The 27,562-nt window shown below is 43.1% G+C and overlaps 1 protein-coding gene across 2 annotated transcripts in view; it reads left to right on the top strand.

Moving 5' to 3' along the window:
* The window catches only part of Igsf9b (immunoglobulin superfamily member 9B), a 59,034-nt gene extending 46,815 nt beyond the window's left edge, over nt 1-12,219 (top strand). For both annotated transcript variants that reach the window (XM_017803485.1, XM_017803486.1), the window contains exon 20: nt 355-12,219. In XM_017803485.1, coding sequence (XP_017658974.1) covers nt 355-563 — 209 coding nt within the window. In that variant the 3' untranslated portion in view covers nt 564-12,219. The remainder of the gene's footprint in view (nt 1-354) is intronic.
* The last annotated feature ends 15,343 nt before the right edge of the window (nt 12,220-27,562 follow it).

Here is a 27,562-nt window from a genome sequence, read left to right as displayed (position 1 = left end):
GCTTCCCACCACCTAGAATGATGCCTGGTGTCCAAGAAGCACTGCAAAGCAGATGTATGTAGATTGAGTGTTGACATAACTTGGTTGTTGAGATCTGCAAATTCACCGAAGGAAAGATTTCTATTCTACTTCCTAGAGTTCCTTCAGAGCAAGGGGCAAGGCTGGGTTTCTTGTTACTCCAGGGGGGAAGGAGGAGGTTTCTCTGTAGTGGTTTGGCCTCATTGTTCATGCATTCAGATGCTCCTTTTGTTTCAATGGAAACTCAGACTGCAGTCCTGGGAGAGGCATGCAGTGTGTGAGGCTGTGTTCTCCCTTTTCACTTTTTCTTTTGTGTGTCTATCTCCTTTTCTGTAGACGGTTCTGCCTCCCAGGCTCAGCAGCTTCCCAACTCTCAGGTTCTGTGGCCCGACGAAGCTGTCTGCCTCCGAAAGAAGAAGAGACACACTCGTCCTGACCCCTTTGCCCGGCTCTCAGACTTGTGCCATCGTCAGCTTCCAGAAGACCAGACGGCGATCCTCAACAGCGTGGATCATGACGATCCAGGCCACGCTACTCTGCTATAACTTAACTTCACTCTAAGTGTCCCCAGGGCAGGGTGCTAGGCTAAGGGGGCAGAGAGGGACATTGTACGGGGCCTTGTCCTCCTCTGCCCACCATGGGATGGCTCAGACTCTTGTCCTGTTTGCAATCCCTTCTGCCAGTGTGGGCCTTTCCCCCTAGATCTAGCCGGCTGGCTTCGTCCACAGGGCAGAGGACTGGGGGCAGAGCTTTTGCTTATGGGTTAGAGTTGGGGAGTGCGTAGGGAAAAGAAAGACATGTCCTCCACCTTACCTCTCCCTCTTTACTAGATTGATTCTTCTCACCTCTTCAAATGTCTTAGGAAGTGAAGAAGAGGAAAGCAATGGCTTTTACTGCTGTCTGCTTCTGTTTCTGTTTTCCCAGTCCTGGGAGAGGGTAGCATTCCACCCTGTCCTCTAGACTCCACATATATATAGATATAGATACAAATGCACTTGTGTGTAGTTGGTGGGTTTCTCTATGTGTATATATATGTACATTGAAGCAAATGCTGTTTCTTTCCTGTGGTCATTGAAGGATGGAGGAAGGTAGTGAAAAGCTGAGGTTGGTGAGCAGGACTGGCTATGAGCTGGTGGGGTGCCCTCATGCCTGTCTTAGGGGATCATTCCAGTTGAAACAGGTTCATGCCTCTCAACTGGATTCAGCTTCATTGTTCTTTCTAGCTTCTCCTATAGAGAGCAGAAATGAGGCCCTGCCATGATTTCTAGCTCCCTGCTTAGAGATTTAGCAACAAGTTACCCCTGAATTAAACACAAGCGTTTATTGCCTGTTTGCTGGGTGAAGAAAGCATGGCCAGGCACAAGGCCAGATCGGCATCTTTCTTCCTGTCACAGTTTGGCTTACTTCACAGAAATAGACGTTGCTTAGCAGAGGGTCTGACAGGCAGGCCTGATAATACAACCCTTTGCTCATGTCATGCATTAGTCGTTTTTGGTCCAGCCCGGGCCAAGAGCCCTGCGGCCCAAGGTGCTCCTGTCTACAGCCACCTGTGGTGAGCACTAAGCTGCCACAGCTCTATTTATACCCGCCTCAGCTTGGCACTCTGGAGCCCTGCCCCCCTGCCGCCAATTGGCTCCTCCTTTCCTTTTGTGTCTGCTAATTCTCCAGATTGATTAATTGCAATTTGTGGGAGCTGCCTGTAGCTCCTTGGCATACTCTCTATGTGCTGCCTGCCAACTCTGCTTTGCCCTGGGGTCCTTCTCCACACCCAGGACTCAATCTCTGGTACATGAAATGAAGTAGGGGTACCTCAGATTACTGAGTTCTGGGGTGCTCTTCCCTCACTGGCCCTCAGTGGGGCTGACTGAGGCACAGAGATGACGGTGGAAGGATGGTGGGCAGCACCTGCATCCTAATCCTTTCTTAGTTCAAATCTTGTCCTGGTTGCAACTGTTAGCACCTAGACGCTTTCCTGATGCCATTTTCCAACTCAGATGCTTCTCTTTCCTTCTATGAGGTTATGATGGTACCCAAGCATAGGGAAGAGGCAGAGAGCAGGGGAGACTGGGGCTGTCCTCACTTTCCCTTTGGCCTAGCCCAGAGTAGCAGAAGCTGCTGACTTCCAGGGAGTATTCCTTCTTGGTGCTGCTGTTTTGGTGAGTGTGGAGGATGTGCACCTCTCCCCAGGGACCTGCATGGACATTAGCCATGTCAAAGCACTAGAAGGTATCTTTTGGTCTCCTGGAGTTGCCAGTTACTTGGCCTAGTGATTTTGATCAGATATGGCCTCCAGGGGTTGGGAAGCTGGTCATTTATCGAACTTCCATCTTGGGGAATGGACTGAATCTCTGAAGTCAGGCCCTGGTGCTTCCTTCTCTCCTAGTGAGCTAGGGACCAATGCTACACTTGAGGCTTTAACCATGTAAGCCAAACTACCACAACTCCCTTGTCAACATGAGTAAAAGAGGTTCACTCTTTTAGAAGTAAAAGAATTTCTGTTGCTCTAGGATTAGGCCATGTACCTTAGACCCTCCAAATGATGTATTTCTCTGGGGTGTTAGAGTCCACTTGGTCACTGGACAGCAACTCTGGTGAAGTAGAAGAGCAAAGTTGGGAGACTGTCCCTTTTTCAGAGGTGGTGCTATACCTCTGCTGCTGTACCATGATGGGCTGTTCGCTTGAGCATCTCCTGGGGATATTGGGAACAATCCTACCTGATGTACTGGGATGAGATTTGGAGGCTGACAATGGGCCAGTCTGTGATCTTCACCTGTCCTCTTGCAACATGTGATTCCTGTGCCAGGTCCTGAGATGGATTGTAAAAGTAGGGTTTCAGGGCTGGTAAACTTTGGAATGAAATTGGCTAACTGTTCTGAGCACCCACCTGGGAATTCTGGCCCTGATGCTGCCTGGGCCTTGTGGTTAGAAAAGAGGAGAAGTTGAGGTGGAAGGCTTTGCTTCTTTTGGATGTTGTTTATGGACAAGAGCCAAACCTTGTGGGGCAAGGTACCTCAGCCAGTGCAGGCTAGGCTTGCAGGCTGTGCTAACAAAGGTGCTGACTCTTCCTCTTCTTGCCTCTGGCAGTGCCCCTTACCTCAGCTCAGATGACAAAATGGTAGAAGCTGTGCTTTTGTGTGGCCGCTGCGTGGCAGCTGTGCTATGATATCTCCAGTGCTGGGAATGGACATGAGGTCTACCTATTTCAAAGTGGCCTCAGACTGGACTCATTTTCCTCCCAAGCGGTCTTCCTTCTTGTGACTTTTCCTGGAGGCAGTGGCCTTCCTACAGCACTGGAAACTGTTTCAACCCTCCTTTAATGACTACAGATGATATTGGTGGAATATACTCCCCTCCATCAGGGGATCAGGGTGTCACAGCAGTCTTTAAGTCCTGGGTGTCGGCACTCATTTAACAGTCTGATTAGGAATATGTGCATGATGGGATGTATCTACTTCTAGGGACCAACATCCTTTATACTCTGCCTGTGAACTTGGCAATGACCAATATTGGGCTTTCTAGGGCTTTCGCCCTCCTTACTGTGGGAGATCACATGTCTTCCAAATCTCCCCCTTTTGGGTGTGGTAGCCTTACAGAAGCAACTCAGTTCAAACCTATCCCTGTGCTCAGAATTTTCTCTACCTTTCCTTCTGCGTCTTGGCTGGAAATGGTGTCTGTTTCAGTATTCAAACCACCAACCAGAAAGAGCGTAAAATGGTTCCCTAAGGGACCAGAAAGACTGCAGTTATTTAGGGGACAAAGATGAGCAATAAGGAGAAGTGGATCCTGTTTCTTGATTTGGTGGCTGGCCACCAGAGGGTTTCATGGCTTTGAGTAGAATTCTGAGTGGTCATTGGTGGCCAGTAAGCCAACATCTATCTGGTGTTGGCCACATCTATTGGCCATCCATTCTCTCCCTCCTAGTTTTCTTGGTGGGGCTAGGGCAGGAAATGAGAAGCAATCTGGGATTCTACTGTCTTAATAGGAAGGATGCTGCATTGCAAAGGGTGAGCAGGGCTGCACCCCTCCTCCAGAGCTCTGGGTTATTCCTTTTGGGGAGATTCCAGCAGGGTGGTTTAGAACAATTGCTTCATTGATATTTTTCCAGTGTGCTCTCTATTTTTGCATAGTGATCTAAAATAATGTGAGGTTGAACAGATTTTAGTTGTTTATTCTTCTACCCTTTTCATGGAGAGGAAACTGGGTAAGATTGAGATGTGGACCCCCCCACCCCCTGAAAGATTGACAAATACTAGATTCAAGGGTGACATGGACACTGCAGAGCACTAGGACATCTTTGTCATGCTCAGGATTTGAATCTGGGGCTGAGGTCTGTGCGGCTGGAGCTATTTGGATTTTGGTAGTCAAATCCTTTGGGAGCTTGGAGTGGGTTTGGGAAATTGTAGATAAATACATTTTAATGCTATGTAGAGAACTCTAGGAAAAGAAAAGCTAATGGTTAATATTTGGCTTGCTTTGCTTGCATGTGAAGAAGCTTTGGGAGGCACTGCAGGAACTTAGGAGCAGTAGGATGGAGTCAAAAGGCAGAGATGGGGGGAATGTGGAGAGGCTTCCCAGAGCTTCCCCTTGGCTTGACCTCACCTGTTGTGTTTTCTCCTATATGAAGCCAGAGCAGGCCCTGATGAGATTGAGGCTCAGGGCCCCATTGACCGTCTTTGTCCCTTTGAGAAGAGATTCAGGATGTGGCTTAGTGTCCAATCTTCATTGAATACAGTGGTTGTTAGGGCAGATGTGATTCAGGAAGGAGAGTTAGAAAGTTGGAGCCTGGAGAGGGTGCCTGCTCTTGGTCAGGTGTATGAGGCTGAAAGGGATAGAATGTCAAATCAGTTATGGCATATAGGAATCCTGGGATAGCCTGGCAAGACCCAAACAGAGGCACAGAGCCTCCAGTTTTCTTTGGGAGATGATAACTTAGCCACAACAGTGCAGTAAACACATTGGGAGACCATTCCAAGGAAACGAGGGACTGCCTGTGGAGGCAGAATGAGAAGTCGGGGCAGTGAGGGGCAGATGTGTCTGGTATGGGAGGGATGTAGTCAATGAGAAAGGTTTCGATAGGGCCTTATAAACAGGCCCAGACTGGATCTTGGAAGAAGTCTTTTGTCTTCACAGGGGTCCCTTGCTTCCTGTGGAATTGGCCTCTAACCCTGAGTGCCAGACAGACTTATTTGTCATCATGCTCTTCAGCTTTCTCTCTTCGTGGGGCTCCTCAGGCGAAAGCTGGGAGACTGGCCTTCACTGCCATCCTGACACGAGCTCTTTGCCAATAAAGAAGGATTTTTCTCAGGAGCTGTGTTTATTCTCCTGGACAGCAGTGGAGGATTGCCTTTCTTCCTCAGCTGTGTTTGAAAATGCTCACCAGACACTGGTGATGGTTGTGGAGAGGAGGACCTGGGACCTTGTTTCTGTATTTGCCACTCTTTTTTCATGAACTGTAGAGGCTTCCTTTGTCCTGGAGACTACACAGTGGCCTTATGCCTAGAGGTTGCCTCTTCCTTTGATAGGATAAAGTTACCAGACTGTAGCTAGTAGGAGGGTAAAAGAATTTCACCTGAAATCAGAGATCAACCATTCTGTACTCCTTAATGTGTCCAACTTCTTCCTGGATCAAGGGGCCAAACTGACACTCTTTAGAGAAAGCCAGTAAACCAAGAATCAAAGGCCTGGTTGTATTCTAGTAACTCTTACCCACTTGGTGTTTGGATGTGGGTGGTTGCCACTTCTGATATTGAATCAGCATGAGTCCAGAGCCTTATTTCTGAGCCCCTGCCTATACTTACAAATAAGCCTTACAGGAACAAATACAGTCAGCACCAGACGTTTGGTGTATTTGGTTGCTAAGAGGGTAGAATTTTTTTCACGACCTCATTTTTAAATTCGTCAAAAATTTCCATTCAATTGAGTCTGGTCCCACAGACAATTCTAGATCCTAAGGGTTCCTTTGTAGATAAAGAAAAATTATGTATTAATGCAAATATTATTAATGGCTGACCATGCCTAAGAAAAAAAGAAGAGTTGATATATCCTAATTGCTAAATAGTTGGGTAGGTCAGCAGCCAGTCACTTGGACATTTTCTTCTGCATTGGGTTGATAGCAGCGGTTAAGGATCCTGAAGAGAGCCGATGAGCTGATGAATGGTGATTAGCTTTGGCCTGACTGGGGAATTCAATTGAAGCAGTACAAACTCTGCTTGCAGCACTGGCCTTTACTGTCTACCTTTCCCATCCGACTATATGGCAACACAAATGACTGGGCTTTTGAGTCTTAAAGTAGTGTGTTCCACCAATCCAATCATTTTCCACTGGCACTGGATTTCCTGAGTCTGTTTTAGGAAGTAGAGCAAGCTCTCCTTCCACCTCACATTTACACCAATCAGGCTCCTTTCCTTCCTCTCCTACCTGTGTGTGGCTCTGGTGATCTCTGGCTGATGCATGGTTTACGATAGTGATGTGCTTGGGTTGGGGAGACAGTTGGGGAGGACAATTGGGGAGGGTTGGATTGGAAAGGGATTTGCATTTTCACCCTTAAAATATTGTAAGCATGCTTTTGGGAGAGGTGTGGGGTTTTCACACAAGCTGATGATCAGGGCCAATGCTGCTCATATGGGGGATGTGGATCTGGGGTTTTTATTTCCTTCTGGCTTAGGTATCTATTATACTTGGTGGAGGGGACTAATCTTCACAGTACCTTTAAAACCTTGGGAGACTGTCACTCTATCACCAAGTATTTATTTTGCCTACTGAAAACAATTGAGCAGTCTTTAATGGGTTGATATTGCCCTCAGTGGGTCAGAGAAATGGGATGATCTCACCTGTCTTTCTACAGGTACAGGTTATCTGCCTGGTCTTGAACCTCCAGCCAATTGTTTATTCCAGTGTTCAGAAGTAAGTGTGGTGGATGGGTATGAGTATCTATGTGATGTGTGGTGTGTTCACACAGTATCTGTGTGTGTGGTGTGTGTTTGTGTTATGGTATGTGTTATATGGATGCAATGTGTATGTGAGTTTGATGTGGGTGTGGGTGTGAGATAATAGACATACTGCTTTGCCTGAGTAGCATCAGGCCCAGGAAATCCCTCTTTATGGCTGGCTTTTTCTTTGATAGACAAACTTCTGTTTTGGTAGGAGGGTCATACTAGTAATACACCATCTTGAGTGCATTTTTTATGGAGATTGTATATAAAATTATATAAATATATAATGTGTTCTATTTTAAGGCGAGAGGAGCACTACTTATTGGGGGGAGGGCAAGGATCAGATGCAATAGTGGTGACTAATAGTGGGAGCTTCAGGTAAGTGGTCCACATGGGGAATGGGGGGGATTTGGGTAGGGAACAGATGCAAGCCGGGCAGGATGAGTGGGGGCTCATGCCCTCTGCACACATATATTAATATAAAGAAAACCTATATAAAGCTATCTATCATATCTATATATCTATATATCTATATGAAGTCATAGTTTGATTTATTTTTGTACCTGTACTTAGAGATGCTTTGAGCAGTATCACCTTCCCCAGGTGGCCTGGGGTGCTAGCTCATGCCTTGATGCCACCTCTTTTTCCATCCTTTCTGAGATACACTCAATGTTTAAAGCTGCTTGGATCTTTCTGATAGAAATGTGTATATATGAACAAACTAAACTCATTTGCAGAAAGGACAAGTGAGCTATAGGTTGTGGGGAGCTTCTGGATCTATAACCCCAAAGAACCTGGATCTTTATGTCTCCTGCCAGGAGGGTTCTATGCCTGGAACTGTTTGGCAGAGATGCTGTATATAGCAAGGACGATGGAGAACTGGGCACTCCATGAATCCATCTCCTTATGGTTGTGTGTTGGTACCCACTTCTTTGGAAGAAATCCAGCTTAGCTGCTTGTAAAGAGGGAGGTCAGATTAATCACCTTGGGCTTCCAGTAACACCTGTCCTGGTTTGTAGCACCTGGGCTCAAGCGGTGCGGTGATGAGATTTTGAGGCTAACTGTGTGGGCTCAGTCTTGGAGAAGCTACACCCTGGTAATTATTGCTGCAGATTCTTGGAACCAGTGTGAATGTGATATCTATTATAAATATAGCATCTATGCTTTTTCTTCATTTATTTTTAATGGGAAAATAGAGTGTTGTTGGAAATGGAGCAGTCCAATCCTGGGACATTGAGTAGAGGATCAGGAATGGAAGACTGATGTTGGGTAAGACTTGAAGGATGGGTCCTATTGGTACCTTCCATCTGGCACTTAGCCTGGGTCTGTGAAACAGACAATATATTGGAAGAATGTGACTCAGGATGGGAGGTTCTGGGAGCAGGAGTTCATTTGTGTTTGAGTGGAAAGCTTTATGTACTCTGAAGAATACCTCTCTGAGAATTCAAGACCTCACATGTGCTGCAAGGACCACATGCCTTGCTGCCTCAGCTGGTGTCTCCTGGTGCTAGCTTTTTCTTCTGATGTGCCAAGTGATCAGAGTGATGTGCCTGAAGCTGGTGCATGGCCAGATGGTGCAGGAGCCTGGAGAGACAGCTGTTGTCTCTCTACTCCTTCTGCTCCCCACTCAAGAAAAGGCAAATTTATCTAACCAAAACATGATGTCCAAGAGCTCTTATCTCACTTGCCTCAACCATGGGAAAGGTTCTCTTTGTTTGGGAATATAGGCAGAGTAGGGTGGAATGGAGTTTAAGCATGGCTTCCCTGTGATGATCTGCTCAAAACACCATTTTCCAAGGACACTACAGGAAAACAGGCTCTGTCCATGCAGTCCTGGATGGCTCCAGAACTGGCTCTAACTGACAGTGTGTCTAGTCTTTCCTGTAGCCTACTGAGGAGGCTAAAGGTGGATACAAACAGGTATTTCTTGGAACTTTTCTAGGAGATTGAGCAGGAATAGCAAAATCTGTGTACCTTCCTAAACCACTGAAGATGGTGATTCTATTACTGTCCTTTTGGTTCTTAGAGCCCACACTCTCTCTTTGTATGGTAGACTCTGTCTCATTTCTGGTCGTATGATGCCAGCAGAGTCAAGCACTTTAGCATCAGAGGGCTTATACTACATAGGTTTCTCTAACACTCTGTTATTTCCATGCTAAGCCAAAGGCTTGGTCCTGAGAGACCGCAACAGTACGAGATTGCCATCCTGTTTCATGATGCCCAAGCAGACCCTTCATTGTCTAGAAAAGGGAAGACAGGGATATATCCCTTCCCTTGAAGTTTTAGTGTTTGAGGAAGACATAATTTACCTAATGCCCTTTCTGTGACCCAGACCTCACCAAGATGGTACAAGGGTAGACATTGGAGGAGAAGGGAACTGTGGCCTAGCATCAGTTTCCTATTTTTTGTGAGGGCACATGGAGCAAAGTGGGTTGAGATCTGATTGTATATGGAGTAGGCAAGCTATCTTGTCTTTGAATCCTTCAGTTAATGGGACAGGTGTTTGAATGGGGTGCTCTATAAAGCCACTGCCAGGACTGAACTGTTTTGTGTGCTGGTGACTCATCTTGGTCCACAGGGTGTGGAAGGCTATTGACTTGGGGAGCTCTTCTCTTTTGCCAGAATCTAGGGGGAATCTAAAGAGATTTTAAAAAAAGTTTTGCTACTTCTGTCTTCTGTATGGAACAAGAGTAGGGAGACAAATCTCCTAAGGGTTGGTGTGCCTCTCTCCTTTTCACCACTGTCCCCAACCAGGAACTTGGGGGAAAGGGGTGCATCCACTGTTTCTTGGTTTCTGGCTGGACCCTCCCACGTTTTGCTGTAGATACTGATGTGGAACCATTTTGAGCAATATAAAAGCATGAGGTTGGGAGCCGATGAATCTACACACTCTACTCCCTGTGGCTGAGTGGTTGATCGTGATGTTGGCATATGGGGAGGTCTGTCCTGTTGTTGATGAAGTGACTAGTGCTCAGTTCAGGGACTGGGAGGGATTGTTCTATGAAATAATCTTGATGTTGGAACTTCACACTGAGGCGTTGGAAGGGGAGCAGTGAACCAGTGCTCAATTGACTGAATTGTACACATCAATATCAGAAAGCCTTGAAGCTCCATTCAGATTTAATTTCCTAACTGCCGTTTGTGGGGCCAGAGATTGAGAGTGCAGACAGGGTGTGCTTTCCTAAGTGACCTGTCCTTATACAGTCCCTGACTGAATAGACAGTGTCCTGCTTTGGATAGCAACCCTAGGTTCCTTTTTTTATCTTCACCTTCCCTCTTACCAGGAGGGACTATATTATCTTGGATGTGTTTCTTCCATCTCTCACAAAGGCAGTGAGTGGAAGTGGAGGGGGGTCCTGATGCTCCCTGCCAGGTACCTCACAGACTGCGTATGTCCAGATGCCTGACAACCTCTTGCTGTTAGTTCTAATGCATCTGGACATGACTCTTGTCATGAGATTTCTTGCTCTCATTTCAAACTTTTTCTTCCTTTGACTTTCTTTGGGGTTCTCCTCCTCCATGCCAGGTCTTCTTGTGAAGATCAATCAGACCTCATTTCCATTTCTCGAATGTTGAGTATTACAACATCACTGCTCTAGGGTGCTTTATGGTGCTGCTCCTGAAAAGGCCAGCTGGACGGAATCAGTCACCTTCGTCCCACTGGTTCCTTAGATTTTGCTGTATTTTGTCTCTATTAGATGTTTTCCCTAGGGGGTTGGGGTGGGAGATTTAGGGGTGGCTTTTGTGTTCTCTCTCTCTTTCTCCTCTCTTCCTCCCTCATTCTTCCTCTCTCCCTTCCCCCTTTTCTTTCTCTCCTCTGTCCTCTTTCTCTCTGTCTGTCTGTCTGTCTGTCTGTCTGTATGGACTGGTTAAAGTCAGTTATCATGGGCGGCTGACTTTGGTTCCAAATTAAAGATAAACCAACACATTGTACAGCTGTGCACAAAACACCTTTGAGTGTGAATCTGAATGGCAACTAGAGGCTTACTTTTTGAACTTCAGGTATGTAACTGAAAAGTAAATAAAAACACTATTTTTTCAGTAAGCTTTTTTTTTTGTTCTGAAAGATTACTTAGAAATCAAATTATATGAACATTAAATTGGTGCTGTACCAAAGCCTTATGACATATTCTACACTGTATATTCTGTCTCTGGGGAGCTCCCTGCTCCATCACTCTCTTAAAAGCCTGGGAATGCCAGCGTGTGCCAAGCCTAGGGCTGGGTCCTGGGGACCTGTGGGCCAAGGGGACCCCTGAGAGCAGAGGATGATGGTGGAGGTGGGGTACTCTTCTGCTGTCTGAGCAGTTGCTGAAGGGAAACCAGGCATGGGTGTGGCATGCATGTGCATGCATGCGTGTGCGCAAGGTCGCTGGTGCACAGTGCCAAAGTGAACATACTAACTGGGGTTTGAAGGGGAGACCCAGGTTGGCCTGGGAGTGGGGTGGCTGTGGGATTGAGGGCTGTGCTCCCTCTTGGTTCCCATCTTTCCTTTCTTCTCAGTTAGTAGTGGAGGTATGTCAGAAACAACTACGCTCAACCAGGTGCTTTCTTCCTCAAAATTCTCCAAATTCTAAATATTTATGAAGGGCCTGTCCATGGGGCAGACACCTCAGCTACCAAATCACAGTCGCCTAAGGCTGGGAGAAGCCTTTTTTTTTTTTTTTTTTTTTTAATCTCCAGCCTTCTCCTGATTTCTTGACATGGGTTCCTCCAGGGTCTCTGCCCCTCCTGTACCTGGCCTTGGGCCTGCTAGTTGCCACCCCTCCAAGTGGACTCCTTAGCCCACTGAGAAGACCCCACAGCTGGTGACCCATAAACCGTAACCGCTCCATGGTCCTAAGCAATAATGCCTGACCTGGCTGCTGAGGACAGTGATTCCTTTGGCTTCAGACTTGCCATTGTAAAGCTGAGCGAAAACCTAGAATCATTTGGGAGAGAATCTGTAGTCTGCCTTGGCCCAGACTGTCACACCAGGCTCCACCCACTGGTACTTTCAGGCTTGCTAAATACTAACCGACTCATCACTAGTAACACTGCATGTTCATATCCTGAAAAAGAAACAAACAAGCAAACAGTACATGAACAAACACAGGAAAAGAGAGAGAAAGAAGGCACATCCAACAACTAGATGTGTAGCCAGTGAAGGTAACCCTGGGAATGTTGCAAGTTAAACGGATCTAAAAAAAACTTAGTATTTAATTGCTTCTCATGTAACATTACTCTGCTTCAGAAATGTTTTGTATTTTGATATAAATAAACATTTGCTTAAAAAAGGCTTGTGTTCTATTTTTTCTTTTTGTACCTAGAAATATTTGCTAGTGGTATCTAATTTCACTGCTGGTCCTAGCTCTCCCTAATCAATCCATGTAACTCATGACTCAACATGACTCCGAACAAGTTGCTCCTCATTCATCCTTCAAATATGTTCCAAGGGGATGTTCCGCATGAGTCCCCACTTTGTGAACCTGGGATCTACTAGGGAGAAAAACAGAAAAGCCTCCATATCCTCTAGGTTGGGGGATTTAGGTTGTAGTGATGGGGAGACAATTATTGCATTAAGAATTACACAGATGGTTAGTGCTTGGGGAAAAAAATAATGTGAGTATCAGTGACTACTTAAGTATAGAAGGAGGGAATCAATTGCAGTCTTAAAAGTGTGCTTAGAGGCCTCACAAGCAAGATGGCATTGAAGCAGGAGCTGTATCTCTGCCAAAGGCCCATAAATGTCTTTTACTTCTACCTGAAATCTTATGTGCTGACAGTCCCTTTCTGTTTGACTCCATCTCTGAGTCTCCACTGATAATGGGCTGGCCCTCAGTAGTCAGCCCATGAGACTCAAGGGTTCAACAACTGTCTTTCCTTCCATGTGAAGGGATCAGCAGGCTTACATGTCTTACACTGGTCTCCAGGGCTGATTTGGTGGGTTTGGCTACTGACACCAGAATATGCTTTTTCTCGAACCATGCCATCCTTCTCAGTTCTTGACAACCTTTCTTCCTTGTTTCTAGGCAATGCCTCATGCTTATTGTGTCAACTACCTATGTATATGGAGTTATGTTTTACTTTTGTCCTTTGAGACAGTCTTATGTAGCTAAAGCTGCTCTTAAAGTCGCAATTTTCCTGCCCTTTAACTTCATTTGGGATTTAGTGGAGGCGAAATACCAAGATAAGAATATTCTTTTTTATGTATGCCTATTGTTCTTTTGGGGGGGTTATATTGAATTTTTATAATTTTCATACAATATAATTTGATGGTATTTAGATTCCTGTCTCTATCCCCATCTCCCCTTATTGCCCCTGGCCCAGTTTAATGCACTCTACTATAGATATGATAAGACCTACAGAGTCAAATTTGTGTCTCCAAATGTTCTTCATTGTGGGCCCATCCCCTGGAGCCTGGCTAACCTACCAAGAGTCTCATGCTTGAAAGAGACTGCCTCTGCCTCTCGCAGCAGCCATCTATTGCCACGGTTTCCTTACATGGGGTTGAAGCTTCCTGAGCCTTGGAAAACAGAAGTTTGATATAGGTGTCCTATTCAGGGAAAGCACTCTTCAACCTCTTTTTCTCTGCATATTGATCAGTTGTGGGTTTCTGTATTAATCACTGTTGCATAAGGAAATTTCTCTGGTGAGAGTTGTATTAATCTATGGGTATAACAGTAAGTCATTAAGAGTCAGTTTAACATGATAACTAGTTAGTAGAAAACTAGTATTAGATTCTCTCCTATGTCCTGTGGCCTGTTCCTAAACCTGTATCAAAGTCAGGAGTATGGACTCCATCCTAGGAAGCAGACCTTAAATCCAATTACAGAGTAGTTGGTTACTTCCATAATTTTTGTGCCATTATTGCACTGGTGGGCGGACATATCTTGCCAGACCAGTTATTGTAGTTCACAAGATTCACAGCTGGGTAAGGTTGTTGATTATTTTTTCCTTCTGGTAGCATGCATAGCACCTTCTAGCACCGTGGACACTAGTCAGTAGAGATGAGGCTCTAAAGTCAGCACCAGCTTGATTTCTCCTTGTTTGTTCTACAGCTCATGTATGTAGTGTCTTCAGATATAGGGTCTTACCATCTGGGTTTGTTGAGTAACCAAGAGTAGGATGCCTATTGTTCTGACTGAAGAAAACAGCCAACTGTGTCAGCATTTTTCCAACACCAACAAAATACCTAGGAAGATCAAATTAAAAGGAAGAAAGTAGGGCCGGGCATGGTGGTGCACACCTTTAATCCCAGCACTTGGGAGGCAGGGGCAGGTGGATCTCTGTGACTTCGAGGCCAGCCTGGTCTACATAGGCAGTTTCAGGTCAGCTGGGGCTACATGGAGACCCTGTCTCAAAAAGACCCCCCAAAAAAAAGAAAAGGAAAAAAGTTTATTGTGACTCCTCCTTCAGCTATTTCAGTTCATGGTGGCTTGGCCATGTTACTTTGGGTTTGTGGTGGCAGAGGAGACCTGTCCACCTTGTGGCATGTAGGAAACAGAGAGGTAGAGATAGAGATGGATTGATAGATAGGATCCATTAATAATATGCAGGCTGGGGACAAAGCCTTTAGTATATTCACCATTTGAGGAATACTTTCAAGCCTTAGCACCAGCCAACCAATCCCCCTAAATAGGTTCATCTACAAATTTGGAAACTTCGGCTGTAGTTTAAAAAGTTTGCATATAACATTTCCCCAAAGCTGTGAGATGGGGGTTGTCTAGTATCTGCACAGCTGTCCTTTGCTTCAATAATCTGTTGCAATTCTTATTCCTACTGGTTTCAATTTTCTCTTTCCTCTGCCCTCTCTTTTCTTGGCAGGACTTGGTGAAAATATTTTTGATATTTTGATGTGCTTTGATATTAATTTTTAAAGTAGATGTGCAGTGTTTTTCTGTTTCTTCTTTACACATATGAACATAGCCAAGAGGACCTTTTCTGTGTCAAATTGTGCTTATGTGATTTTAACCTTTTTTTAAAAGTATACCCAACTTCATTTTGATGTAGCATACTTTACAAAATCCTTTCACATTCATTTTATTTTGTGCTTACCGTCACCTCATATCTTGTCAAATATATCTTTGTCATCTCTCTTCCTGCCATGACCAGTGAAGGAGCCAATTAGAGGTCATCTTTTCCCTTCCTCCCCCTTCCTCCAACCACCCCTTTTCCCACCTTCCTTTCTTTGTTCTACACCTGCTTTACATTAGAAATGAGCTCCCACCACTTTCTCACCGGACTTCCTTCACATGGACGCGACACTCCCAGGACACCTGTATTCTCTCAAATTAGGTCATATAGTCCTTGAGGACCCAACAGTGTTGAACAATGGAAATTCAGATGAATTATTATGAAGAAAGAGCTAGGTAGAGAGCATGTGACAACAAACTTCATGGGCTTTACAAACCAGGACAATAGTGTTTAAGGGGGTGGGCCTTTTGCTGAGGAATGGTTATAGAGGCCAATGAGAAGATTACTAGTATCACCCAAAGTTGAGCACCTGACTTAGACTAGGAAGCTATAGTGATGATAAAGAGAGATTGAATTGGTTTAGACACGCTTACAAGGGAGTGATGTCAGGCTTGCTGAGACACATCAGCAGTAAGGGAAAGAATCGAGTCAGAACCCAGGTATGTTTATCTTAGCAACTGAGAATGAGACGAGAGATGAAAGAGGAAGGAAATCCAGAGTCGTAAAGTCTGAAGTGATTACTGAATATCCAGTGGAGATACCACTGGATGTATGAGTCTGGAATTCTAGTGGGAGCCTGGAGTGGGACCCAGGGAAGTGGTTTTTAAACCTTAGGAAGACAGAGGTGTATGAAAATGCAGGTGAGGGGGTGGCTCATTAAAGCCACTGAGTACAAAACAGGCACAGATTTGGGTTGCATAGAGGAGGTAGTTGATACTGATAAGGGCAGCCTCAGTGGACAGTGAGGACAGCAATGCAGCCAGAGCTGTGGAGAAATGCTGCTTGCTCCTTACTTAGGCTCTGTGCTTAGCTAGCTTCCTTATACAGGTCAGAACCACCTGCCCAGGGAATGGTGCCTCCCACAGTGGGATGGGCTCCTCTAAATCAATTAATAAGACAGTCTCCCATAGACATGCCCAAGGTCAGTCTGATCTGGGAAATTCCTTAATTGAGGCTCTGCTCTAAGATGACTCTGTGTTGTGTCAAGTTGACAGTTAAAGCTAAGACACAAACTATTAGAAATAGTAAGAGACCAAGGAAAGTTTGCTGAGCCTCAGACAGGTGTTGTTTATATTAGAAACAAAAATAGGTGCTTTATTTATTTTGTGTGGGTGTATGTGGGTGTATGCTTGTATTTGTGTGTATATAAGTACATGCATATGTTGGGGTGTGGTACACCTAAATAAACGTGTATATTGGAGGTCAGAGGACAACTTCAGATGTCATTTCTCAGGGTGTCTCACTAGCTGTTTCCAAGCAATTCCCAGCGATCACCCTGTTTCCACCGCCCCATTGCTAGGATTACGTTTGCTATAATGCCTAGCTTAAAAATGGGCATTTTAAAAGGTAACTTTTAGTTGGACACGATGGTGCATGCCTATAATCCCAGGCTTGGGAGGCTGAGGAAGATTTTGAGTTCCAGGCTAGCATAGGCTACATAGTATAACTTTCTCTCTAAAACAAACTAATGAATGAGGTGACTTTATAACAGTGAAGACAACAGTGAAATAAGTTAAAAAATGAGTAAGTTTAATGAACAATGGGTGAATGGTAGGACTTAAGTATGAGATTTAGGAAAAGGTAAGACGAGCTAGCATTCCTGTTTCTCTGTATTGTGCCTTTCTTTTAGGATATGGTCCTTTAAGGGGCCTGTCAGGAACTTGTGTTTAACACCTCTCTCCAGGTGCTAAAACCAAAGATCTTCCCTTACAAGCTTGATCGTCCTCATTCCTCTCTCGCTGTCTCTCTCTGCTCACATCAACTGGAGCATTACCTCCCTCTTTATTTTTGGCTAATGACAATGAACATAGCTATGCATTCGGTAGTAAGTGTTAGCTCATCTAGCCTTCTAGAATTCAGGGACCTTTTAAATGATGTGATTGATCTTGTTACCAACACTGGAATCCTCCAATTTTTCTTTGCTCTGAAGTATGTTTTCTGTTTAGTTGGCTGTTTTTTTTTTTGTTTTGTTTTGTTTTGTTTGTTTGTTTTTTAAAGTCAGGATCTTGCTATGTAGTCTAGCATGGCCCAGGACCATGATTCTCTTGCTTCAGTTTTCCCAGGCCTGATATTCTAGGTATGGGCCATAGGCCCAGCTTTGTTTGTTTTTTAAATAGGAAAAAAAACCTCAAAGTGGTGGTGTCTGTTTTACAAAGGAAATTAAGTTCACTTACATTAAGTAACAATATGTTACATTTTGCATTGCATCCACTCTTCTTTTGTGTTTTTATTTCACTTTGTTTTGCAGCCTTGATTATTCTCTTTCCATATTTTTGCAGGTTTCTCTGTTTATTTTCAGTTGATATTTATTGCTTGTTTATTTCCTTATTAAATTTGAGAGCTTAAGTATCATTTCCATTCCAGTAATGAGTATGATTCATTTCCAGGCACTTAGTCAAGGCCATATGTCCTTTGTCACTATTAAATGACAACGAATGCCAACCTCTTCCTTTACCAAGCCACTGTTAGCTCACTGCTCCCTCTACCTAGAACATGAAGAAACTCTAGAAATTTTAATTCCCCTTTTTCCTCTTTCCTAACCTGTATCATACCTTTGAACATGTTTACTTTTACCTCCCCATCTAATACCCAGATTTTGGCATGCATTTAAGTGTATTTATTTTAGGCTGTTAGAACTAAATCTGAATAAGTGGGTATTTCTTATTTAAGAATTTGTAGAAAGATTTATTTATTTTTACTTTATGTGTATGAGTGCTTTGTCTGGGTGTATGTGCACCACGTGAGTACCTGGTACCCTCAGAGGTCAGAAGATGGTGTTAGACCCCCTGGAACTGGAGTTATAGACAATTGTGAGCCACCATGTGGGTGCTGGGAACCAAACCCAGGTCCTCTGCAAGAGCAGCAAATGCTCTTAGCCACTGAGCCATCTCTCTAGCCCCAAGAATTCTTCTTTTAGATTACATATTCTCAGATGCACATTTTCAATACATAGCTGAATGTGTATATAAAATTATATCTCTGAATATAAACACGTATATATGAATCTACATTTTTTTTACTCACTTTCCTCTTTTTCATCGTGATTCATTTAAAAATCCGATTTTGATGTCTTTTTTAAGAGTAAAGACTCAAGTTCTTTTTTGACAGGATGTTAAGTGGCAGAGGGCCTGGACCATGTACTTCTGCAAATATCATTTTGACCCCTTCTGTTACCAATATAGCAACTGGGTATTTTCAGCCATCTTTTATGTCACTGATGAGAAAGAAGACTCGGCTTCCTTGCTCAGCTCTTCTCTGCTCCTTGGATCACTGAGAAAACAGGCCTAGCACTGTGGGTTGTACTTGTTTTCCCTGGGATTCAATATCTCCACAAGCCAAGATTACTCCCAGATCCACTGTGTTCCTTATCTGGCCCTGGGGTTTTCCCAACACTTGTTGCTAAATCAGTATACTGCAGAGGAAGAACAGATGGAGCCTCAAGCTAAGCCATGAACTGAGTTGTGTTTGCTTATGAGACTGTGGAGAGGATGGATGATGGCCAAGAATAGAATCTTAGAATATGCCAATGTTTAAGGAGTAGGCAGAGAAAAGGGTACCTAAGAAGGATGAATCACAAATATAACAGGAGAACCAGGAAGTAGAGAGTTGAGAAAGGGAAGTGTTCAGCAGGATCAAATCTGACAAACATCCTGTAAATGTTGCCTGCATGTCTATAGCTGGGATGATGATCAGACTGGCTTTCCATTGAAACCATACCATGTGTCTTGTTTGCTAAATAAAAAGGAGGGACAGTTTTTCCAAGGTTCCTCATTCTTTTATTTCTGAGTCATTGGCATGTTTATCTGAACTACAGAATCAATCTTGCATATCTTTGTGTCTTGCTAGTAAGGATTCAAGTTCAAGAACCCTGCCCACTCTAAGGGATTAACAATGATTTTTCTTGCTTGTACTCTTGCCAGTGTAGGTAGAGATCAGTGCATCAACATGTGGAAGGATGCAAATGCTAGCGGTGCTCCACAGGCTGTAGAGAACCACATGCTGCTGCACAGAGTCCTAGCTCTTACGTTTGATGTGCTTATATTTGTTCCCTGCCACAATGTCTAATTCCTAGACTCTCAAAGAGTAGATATCCGGGACTCTTTCCATTCTCTCCCTTATACTTTGGTATAACTTACTGAGTTTTATTAGATGTCTAAAAGGAATAACTTTCAAGTTCTAAATACATGTATGTATACTGGGGGGTTGGCCACATTGTGTAAGTTGGGTTTCAGTAGGAAACAAATAATCATTGAAGGATTTTAAAAAATTTGCTGAATTTTTGAGAATTTCATACAATATATTTTGATTATATTTAGAAAACCTCCCCTATTTGCATCCCCTGCTAATACCACCCCCACCCAATTTCACGTCATCTGTTATATATATTAAGGTCTGTCAAGTCAAATTTGTGTCTCCTGATACCTTTTGGTGTGTGTCCATCCACTGGAACATGGTTAACCTATCCAGCATCATACCCTTGAAGAAAACTGACTACTCTCTCTCAGCAGCTATCAGTTGCCAATAGTTTCTCATCTAGGGTTGGGGCTTCTTAGCCACATCCCCACTTCTAAGCTGGGATTTTGTCTGGTTTGAGCTTATGTGGGTCTTGTGCATGATGCCACTACTGCTTTGAGTTCATATGAGTAACTTCCCAGCTGTCTGGAAAACTCTGTTTCCCTGTGGTCATCCACAACCTTGCCCTTTCACACCACCCCATTTAACCCTTCCTTTTTCATTATCCTCTCTCCTCCTTTATGTTACCACATTCTACCTTACCCCAGTCACAAGGGCAAAGATAAAAAAATGAATGTTGGCTTGAATATGGGGAAAGCTGAACACTTATTTACTGCTAGTGGGGGTGAAAACTGGTACTGTCATTGTGGACATTAGTGTGAATCTTCCTCAAAAAGCTAGCAATAGATCTACTACATGATCTACCTATATCACTCTTGGGCATATACCCAAAGGACTTTATATCCTACTATAGAGATACTTGCTCATCCATGTTCATTGCTGCTCTATGCACAATGGCCAGGAAATAAAAACAACCTAGATGTCCTTCAAGTGATGAATATATAATGAAAATGTGGTACATTTACACAATGGAATATTGTTCAACCATTAAGAAAAATGAAGTTATGAAATTTGTAGGTAAGTGGATGGAACTGGAAGTAATCATCCTAAATGAGGTAACCCAGACTCAGAAAGAGAAATGTCAAATGTTCTCTCTCATATATGGATATAGAGCCTGGGAAAATAATAAGAGGCCATGGGAGTGATCTTTCAAGGGAGGAGAGATAGAATGTCCTGGGTTCTTACAATAACAACACAGTCTTCATATACCCTCCTGTATCTATGAAATGTGCTCTGTCTTTTGGAGTTGTTGGCCAGGGGTTGCCATAGGCCTTGAAACATTACTGGCCATTGCCCTTGGTTACCCTCCAGAACTTGTTAGTGAGAGCCTATTGCTGAAGACACTTACATACTTGAGAACATGGAGGAATTAAGCTAGAACTGACCTGGAAGCTTCATTCCTACTGGATATTGTTCATAGCACTGGAAGTTGCTATGCTTGCTACCAGAAGAGGAAAGTAATCATTGGCTAGGAACCCTGCAAGCTACAATAATCACTGGTCTGGCAAGATACGCCCACTGGTGTAATAGTGGCACAAATGTTACGGCAGTAACAAAACACTTTCTGATTGGATTTAAGGCCCTCTTCACAGGAAGGAGCACATACCTGACACCTTTATTGGGGCCAAGAGCCTGTGCTTAGAAATATTATAGGCTGTAGAGGAGATCCTACTATTATTATTCTGCTGAATGGGCATACTACTAAACAGACTCCTTATTGCTATAAGCACAGATTTGTGCATCTCTCAACTCTCAGAAGAGAAGCTTCTTGTAGCAGACGGTGATTAAAGACAGACCCACAACTAGTCAATATGCAGAGAATAAGAGACTGACTGCTGAGTGTTCAGCCATAAATGGGACACATATCATAATCACTTCTCTCAAGGCTCAGGGATCATTGTGGAAGAGGGAATGGGGAGATTATAAGAGCCAGAGGCAGTGGATCACTATGAAGAAACATTGTTTCCTGGACACAACAAGGCAGTTGTACATATGAACCCACAGTGGTTATAAGAACATGCACAAGACCTGAGCAAGCTCAAGCCCAACAAAATCCCAGCATGGGGGGGCATGAAGCTGAGGAACCATTGGTAATTGATAAATGCTGGGAGAAAGAGAGTCAGTTTTTTTAAGGGTCTGACCCTGGGTAGGTTGACTAGGCTCCAGGGAATGAATGCATACCCAAGATTATTTAGAGAACACAAATTGGACTCAATGGGCTTTAAAAAAACAGGACACAAAGTTGCAGGGGGTAAGGAGGTGTGGATGAATCTGAAAGGAGATGGAGAAGAGGGGTTTAATAAGATCAAAATACATCATAGGAAATTCTCAAAGAGTCAATCAAACTATTACTTTTTTAAAAAGAACCCAGGGCAGTTAGTAACTAGATGTTGTCATCTGTCTAGTTTCTTTTCCTGCTGCTGAGATAAAATATCATAACAAAATCCAGGTGTGGTGGTGCACACCTTTAATCCCAGAAGAAGCAGGAGGATGTCTGTGAGATCGAGGCCAGCTTGGTCTACATAGTGAGCTCCAGACTAGTTAGGGCTACAGGGAGATCCTGTCTCAAAAAAAAAAAAAAAAAAAAAAAAGTCATGATAAAGGAAACTTAATGTAGGAAGGGTTTATTTTAGTTTATAACTCAAGGTTATAATACATGATTTGGGAGAAGTCACAGTTGTAGGAGCTGGATACAGCTGGTCTCACTGCATCCGCAGTAAGAAGCAGAAAGCAACAAATGTAAGCTTGCTGCACACGCTGTCTCCATTTTCTACAGTCCAGAATCCCTTGCCCAGGGTCTGGTCCTACCCAATTAAGCTGGGTCTTCCCACATAAGTTAATTTAATCATGGCATCCAGAGACTCATTCCCAGGTGATTCTAGATTCTGTCATGTTAACTATTAAACCTCATAGTCACAGCACCATATGGTGGAAAGATCAGGAGAAGAAGCCAAATCTCAGTGGACTGGGTAGGAGGGGAGATGAGGAAATAGAGATAGCAATGGAAACTCTCAAAGTCTGAGATGACAAGAAGAAATGCAGGATAATCTAGGTCTAGATGGCTGCCAGCTATGACATCTTGCAAGGTGCCTTCTCTTCCTTCCCTTTCATGTATAACAAACCCCTAGTTCTATAGCTTCCTTAGCCTTCTTGCTCTACTTAATTGAGGTAGGCTTGTCAGTAGATGTTACATAGGTAAACGCTTGAAATGAGCCTGTACTTTAGGGTTTGCTCTATTGATCGTCTACCACTGCCATGAAACTACCCATGGTAGCCTGCTGGAAGGCTCCCAAGACATGGCACAGAACTATATTGATATAACTACTCAGATTAGAACCAGATAAGCCAGTACAGGTCAGCTCATCCCTAGAAGTGCAAATGACACTAGTCAAGACCAAGTCCTAGACAATGACAAAGGCAGGATTCCTTTTCCAAGTGTTTACCATTCCAAGAGTTTGTAGTAATAAATATTCTTTTATGGCATGAACATTTTGTTGTTGATTTTTTTAAAGACAATGTATTACGTATTCCAGGCTGGCCTTGAACTAGTTATGTATCTGAAGATAAATTTGAACTTGGATCTTCCTCTTGAGTGCTGGGATTGGGATTGCAGGTGTGCACTACTATATTCAGTTTATTCAGTGGTGGGATTAAACTCAGGGTTTTATGTATGCTAGGCAAGTATTCTACCAGCTGAGCTACATCCCCAGCATTGGTATTGGTTTTTAATGTAGCATTATTGAGACTAACAAGAACTAATTGACAGGGTAAGCTGATGTTCTTAATAAATTCTTAAAGGATTGAAGATCTAAACATAAAATTGCATCCATACATGTCCTTGAAGAAATCACAGGTAAATTCTTATATAAATTATAGTGTGAGAAAAAAAATCTTACTATGGCTTAAGATCTCGATACAGTTAAAAACTTAATACTTTTACCTACAAAAAGCTAGGGAAATTTTTATATGGCCAAACACTGTAATCAAGGCAAAAAGTGAAAAATTATAAACTGGGAGAAAATATTTGCACCATATGTAATAGACAGAGGACTAGTATATCCACTGTATTGAAAAAGCCCTTCTCAGGAATTTAAGAGAGAGAATTAAATACTCAACAGGGAAACAGGCAAACAAGGAAGTGTTCACAAAATAAATGGCTGCTCTAACTCTCTGACTTTCAATACTCTGCCTAGTGGACCTGTATGAATAAACTCAATCTGACTCAACTTTATATTCTGTCTCCTATTCTCCAACACCCTTAATTCCCCTTCCCACACACTTCCCTCAAATTCCTGCTTGCAAAAAATTGGAAAATAACGTGGTTCTTACTCTTCATTCATCATACTTTGTATCTCACTGTTTAGAGATCATTAGGACTTGAATGTATATAGAGGTTTGGAAGCAAAGAGAGAAACTGGGTGTTCTAGTTTGCCTTTAATTGCTGTGACAAAACATTCTGATCAATATCAACTTGGAGAGGAAAGGGTTTTTTGGCTTACATCTCTTGGGTCACAATTTATGAAGGAGCCCAATGTAGGAACTCAGGGCAGGAACCTGGAGGCAGGGGCTGGAGCAGAGGCCATGGAGGATTGCTGCTTACTGGCTTGCTCCCTTGACCCATGCTCAGCCTGCTTTCTCGTATAATACAGGGCCATCTGCCCAGGGGTGGTACTGCCCACAGTGAGCTGGGCCCTCCCACATCACTCAACAATCAAGAAAATACCCCACAGACATGGCCACAGGCCAGTCCAATGGAAACAATTTCTGAAATGAGGCTCCCTCAACTTAAGTGTGTCAAGTTGATACTATAGCTATACGGCACAGTGGGTATGGGTCCTGAGGAGAGTCAGCCCTGCTTTGAGAGGACAAGTGCCTCAGGAAGTCCATTGGATAGGGTGAAAACTTCGAGAAGTTGAAAGAGCTGCTGATCCTGGCAATGAGGACTCATCAAAATTTAGGGTTTCAGTGTCCCCAGCTTCATGAGGATCTTTCCATATGTTTCTGTCTCAATTACCAGGGTTCCAGGATGTGCCAATTTATGTTCTCACTTTAATAAGCAAATACATGGCAAACTTGGTGCTATGTTCTGATTGTTGGGTTATCTCAAAATTCATTTATTGAAGCTCAGTCCTCAATGTGATGTGCTAAGAAGTGGGGCCTTGATTACATTGTAATGGTTCTACCATTGTGAGTGGATGAACACTCTCAGAACTGGGGTAGAAGGGAGCTGCTTTGCCCTTCCACCAGGTGAAGATGCACCAGAAGGTACCATGATGAAGCAGAATTAGTTCATACCAGTTATGAGACTGCCAGTGTTTTGATCATGCACCTTCCAGCCTTGAGCTATGAGCAAGAAATTTCTTTTGTTTATCAATCATCCAGTCTAAGCTGTGTTGTTTTGCATCCTAACAGGACTAAAACCATTGGGAATTCAATTTGTATTGTAATTCAGAAGCTCACAGGTGAGATTCTAGATTTGGTTTTCAGCAGTGAGGTTCTGTGGCCAGAGGATCTGAGTTTCTTCAGGGTAGACATAGAAACTTTCAGATCATTTATGCAAGGCTTAAACTAGAAATAAGAGACCATGTATACATTATTTTATTTCCTGCTGTGTTCAGTGCAATTAGAAGCCACCAAAGTCATTACATTCTTTATTTTAACAAAAACATTCTAAAATATGAGGGCTGGAAAGATGTCTCAGCAGGTAATGCACTTGCTTCATGAACCTGATGCTCTGACTTAAATCTCCCAATCCCATGTGTAAAGCTGGATGAAGAGAATTGACTCCACAAAGTTGTCTTCTGAATTCTACATACATGCAGTGGCACTAATGTGCTCCCCGAACAGATGAATTAAATTAAAAAAAATTAAAAATAAATAGGAAATACAAGATTACTCAGAACATTGCCTCCCCTAAATATTTTATTAGAAGTAACCACGGATTGTATTTTAAATATTTCTATTGCTTCTTCAACCATGGACTATCAGTTCTCTCTCTCTCTCTCTCTCTCTCTCTCTCTCTCTCTCTCTCTCTCTCATACATATTGGTGCTGGGGATGGAAAGGAAGGCCTCATACATTCTAGGTATTGAGGTATACCCACAGCTTTATCAGGATCTTTTTATACATGGAAATTTAATTTTGGAAACTTAATCCCAGAAATCTCAGAACAAAATCAAGTTTTATCCATAAAATTCTGTCTTTTAGAACTAGAATCCGTACCCAAATATGTATTATTCAGGTTTCTCTGTAGAAACAGAGATAATGGGATACCTATATCTACAGCTACATCTTCTGTATCTGTCATCTATTTAGCAAAACATTTATTTTAAATCAGTACATGTAGTTATGTAGTAGCTAGTAGACCAGAAGGTTGGAAACTCAAGAAGAATTTACATGTCACTTTCTTAAGGCAGAATTCATTCTTCTTTGGGAAACTTGTATATTTTCTCTTTTTTTAAAAAAAATTTATCTATTATTTTATTTTTTGTGTATGAATGTATTGTTTGCATGTGTGTAAGTACACCCATGTTGTGCAATGCCTGTGGAGGCCAAAAGAGGGTGCTGGATCTTCTGGAACTGGAGTTATGGGTGGTTGTTAGCTGCCATGTGGGTGCTGGGAATAGAACCCAGGTCCTTTACAAGAGCAGCCAATGCTCTTAACCATCGTGCCACCTCTCTAGCCCTGGGTATTTTCTCTTAAAACTTTCAACTGATTGCATGACACCTACCCACATTATAGATGGTAATCTACTTAAAGTCAGCTGTTAACAAATGTTAATCACATCTAATAAATACCTTCCCAGCAACATCTAGACAATGTTTGGCCAAACAACTAGACATCATAGATTACTTAGCCAAGTGAACACAAAAATTAACTATCACAAAGAACAATAGAAAAATAACTTACCACATATAGGGAAAAACAATACAATTTTTAAAAATTAAATCACAAATAAAAATATCACAGAGCTAGTTTAAGGAAGTCACTCAAATACTTGTCCAGGCCCAAACTTGACACATCTCAGGGGACTTCTACAGTCAGAATGGCCATTTTGAAGCAATGTAGCTTGACCTAGGGTTTTATACTTGTATTATCTGTTATAATTTTTTTCTTCACTTTTCCATAACAAAAAAGTATTATGGAGTTGAAACTAACAGTACAATTAATAGCTAACTTCTCAATGAAACAAGGCCAACAGAAATCAGTGAAATGATGTACAGTTGTTCATTGTCTGCATCTGCAGATGCAATCGCCTCCCTATGAGTTGTTGGGAGGCTCCTGAGACCACCCCCCCAATGCTGGAAACTGTTACTTTTTTGGTTGCCCACCAGAACTAGATAAGACCCTGTTGCTGAAAATGCCACATGACTTGGTCACAGGACATAGGGAATCAAATTGGAACATGCCTAGAAGCTTCCTCCCTGGTGGCTGGTCTTAAAGTGCTAGAAGGTACTCTGCAGGGTGCTGGGGGAGGGTGAAAATTGTCACCAGCAATCTTACTAAGCTGTGGACCCTGTCTGCAACAACGCTGACTGACCAGGCAAGATGGGCCTACTGGTTCAATAGTGTCAAGTTTCTTATGGGGATAATGATCTGCTTTCTGACTGGATTTGATGCCTGCTCCACAAAAATTTCCTTAATAAAATCATTAGAGAAAATTACTCAAATCTGGGGAGAGAGAAGCCTATCTGGATACAAGAGGCATATAGAACACCAAACAGACAGGAAGGTGCTATGCAGACTGAGCAAGGGTCGGGGAAATGTCATTACTATTCTTACTCAGCAGTGAATGCTGTGCACTGCAATAATGACCAGTATGGCAAGATATGTCCATGAATGCAATAGTGGCATGAATGCTATGGAAGTAACCAATCTGACTGGATTTAAGGATTGCTTCACAGGAGGAAACATAAGCCTGGTACTGCAAATTTGGCTACAACACCATGGTTTGGGAGCTTAAAGGCCCAAGGAGTGAACATACTACTATTATTTTTCTGGATGGACATAGTATCAAAGTGTCCTCTAAATTTGTACCTCTTCACTTGTAGATTAGTGCAGCTCTCAGACCTCATAAGAGAAATTTCATTGTTCAGTGGATGTTAGTTAATACAGACACTCATACCTGGTCAAAGCACAGAGAATAAGTGTAAGTGGATTGCTCAGACACATATCATACCCTGTCCCTAAGGCTCAGGGACTATCATGGAAGAGGGGGCAGAAAGATTGTAAGATCCAGAGGTTGGGGAGAACCAGAACAAAACCTTGTCTTTTAGACATATCAGGACTACTGTGCTCATAAATTC

The sequence above is a fragment of the Nannospalax galili genome, unplaced genomic scaffold (assembly GCF_000622305.1).
Source record: "Nannospalax galili isolate Female #2095 unplaced genomic scaffold, S.galili_v1.0 scaffold66, whole genome shotgun sequence".
NCBI lineage: Eukaryota > Metazoa > Chordata > Mammalia > Rodentia > Spalacidae > Nannospalax > Nannospalax galili.
This window is presented reverse-complemented; position numbering and strand designations above follow the sequence as displayed.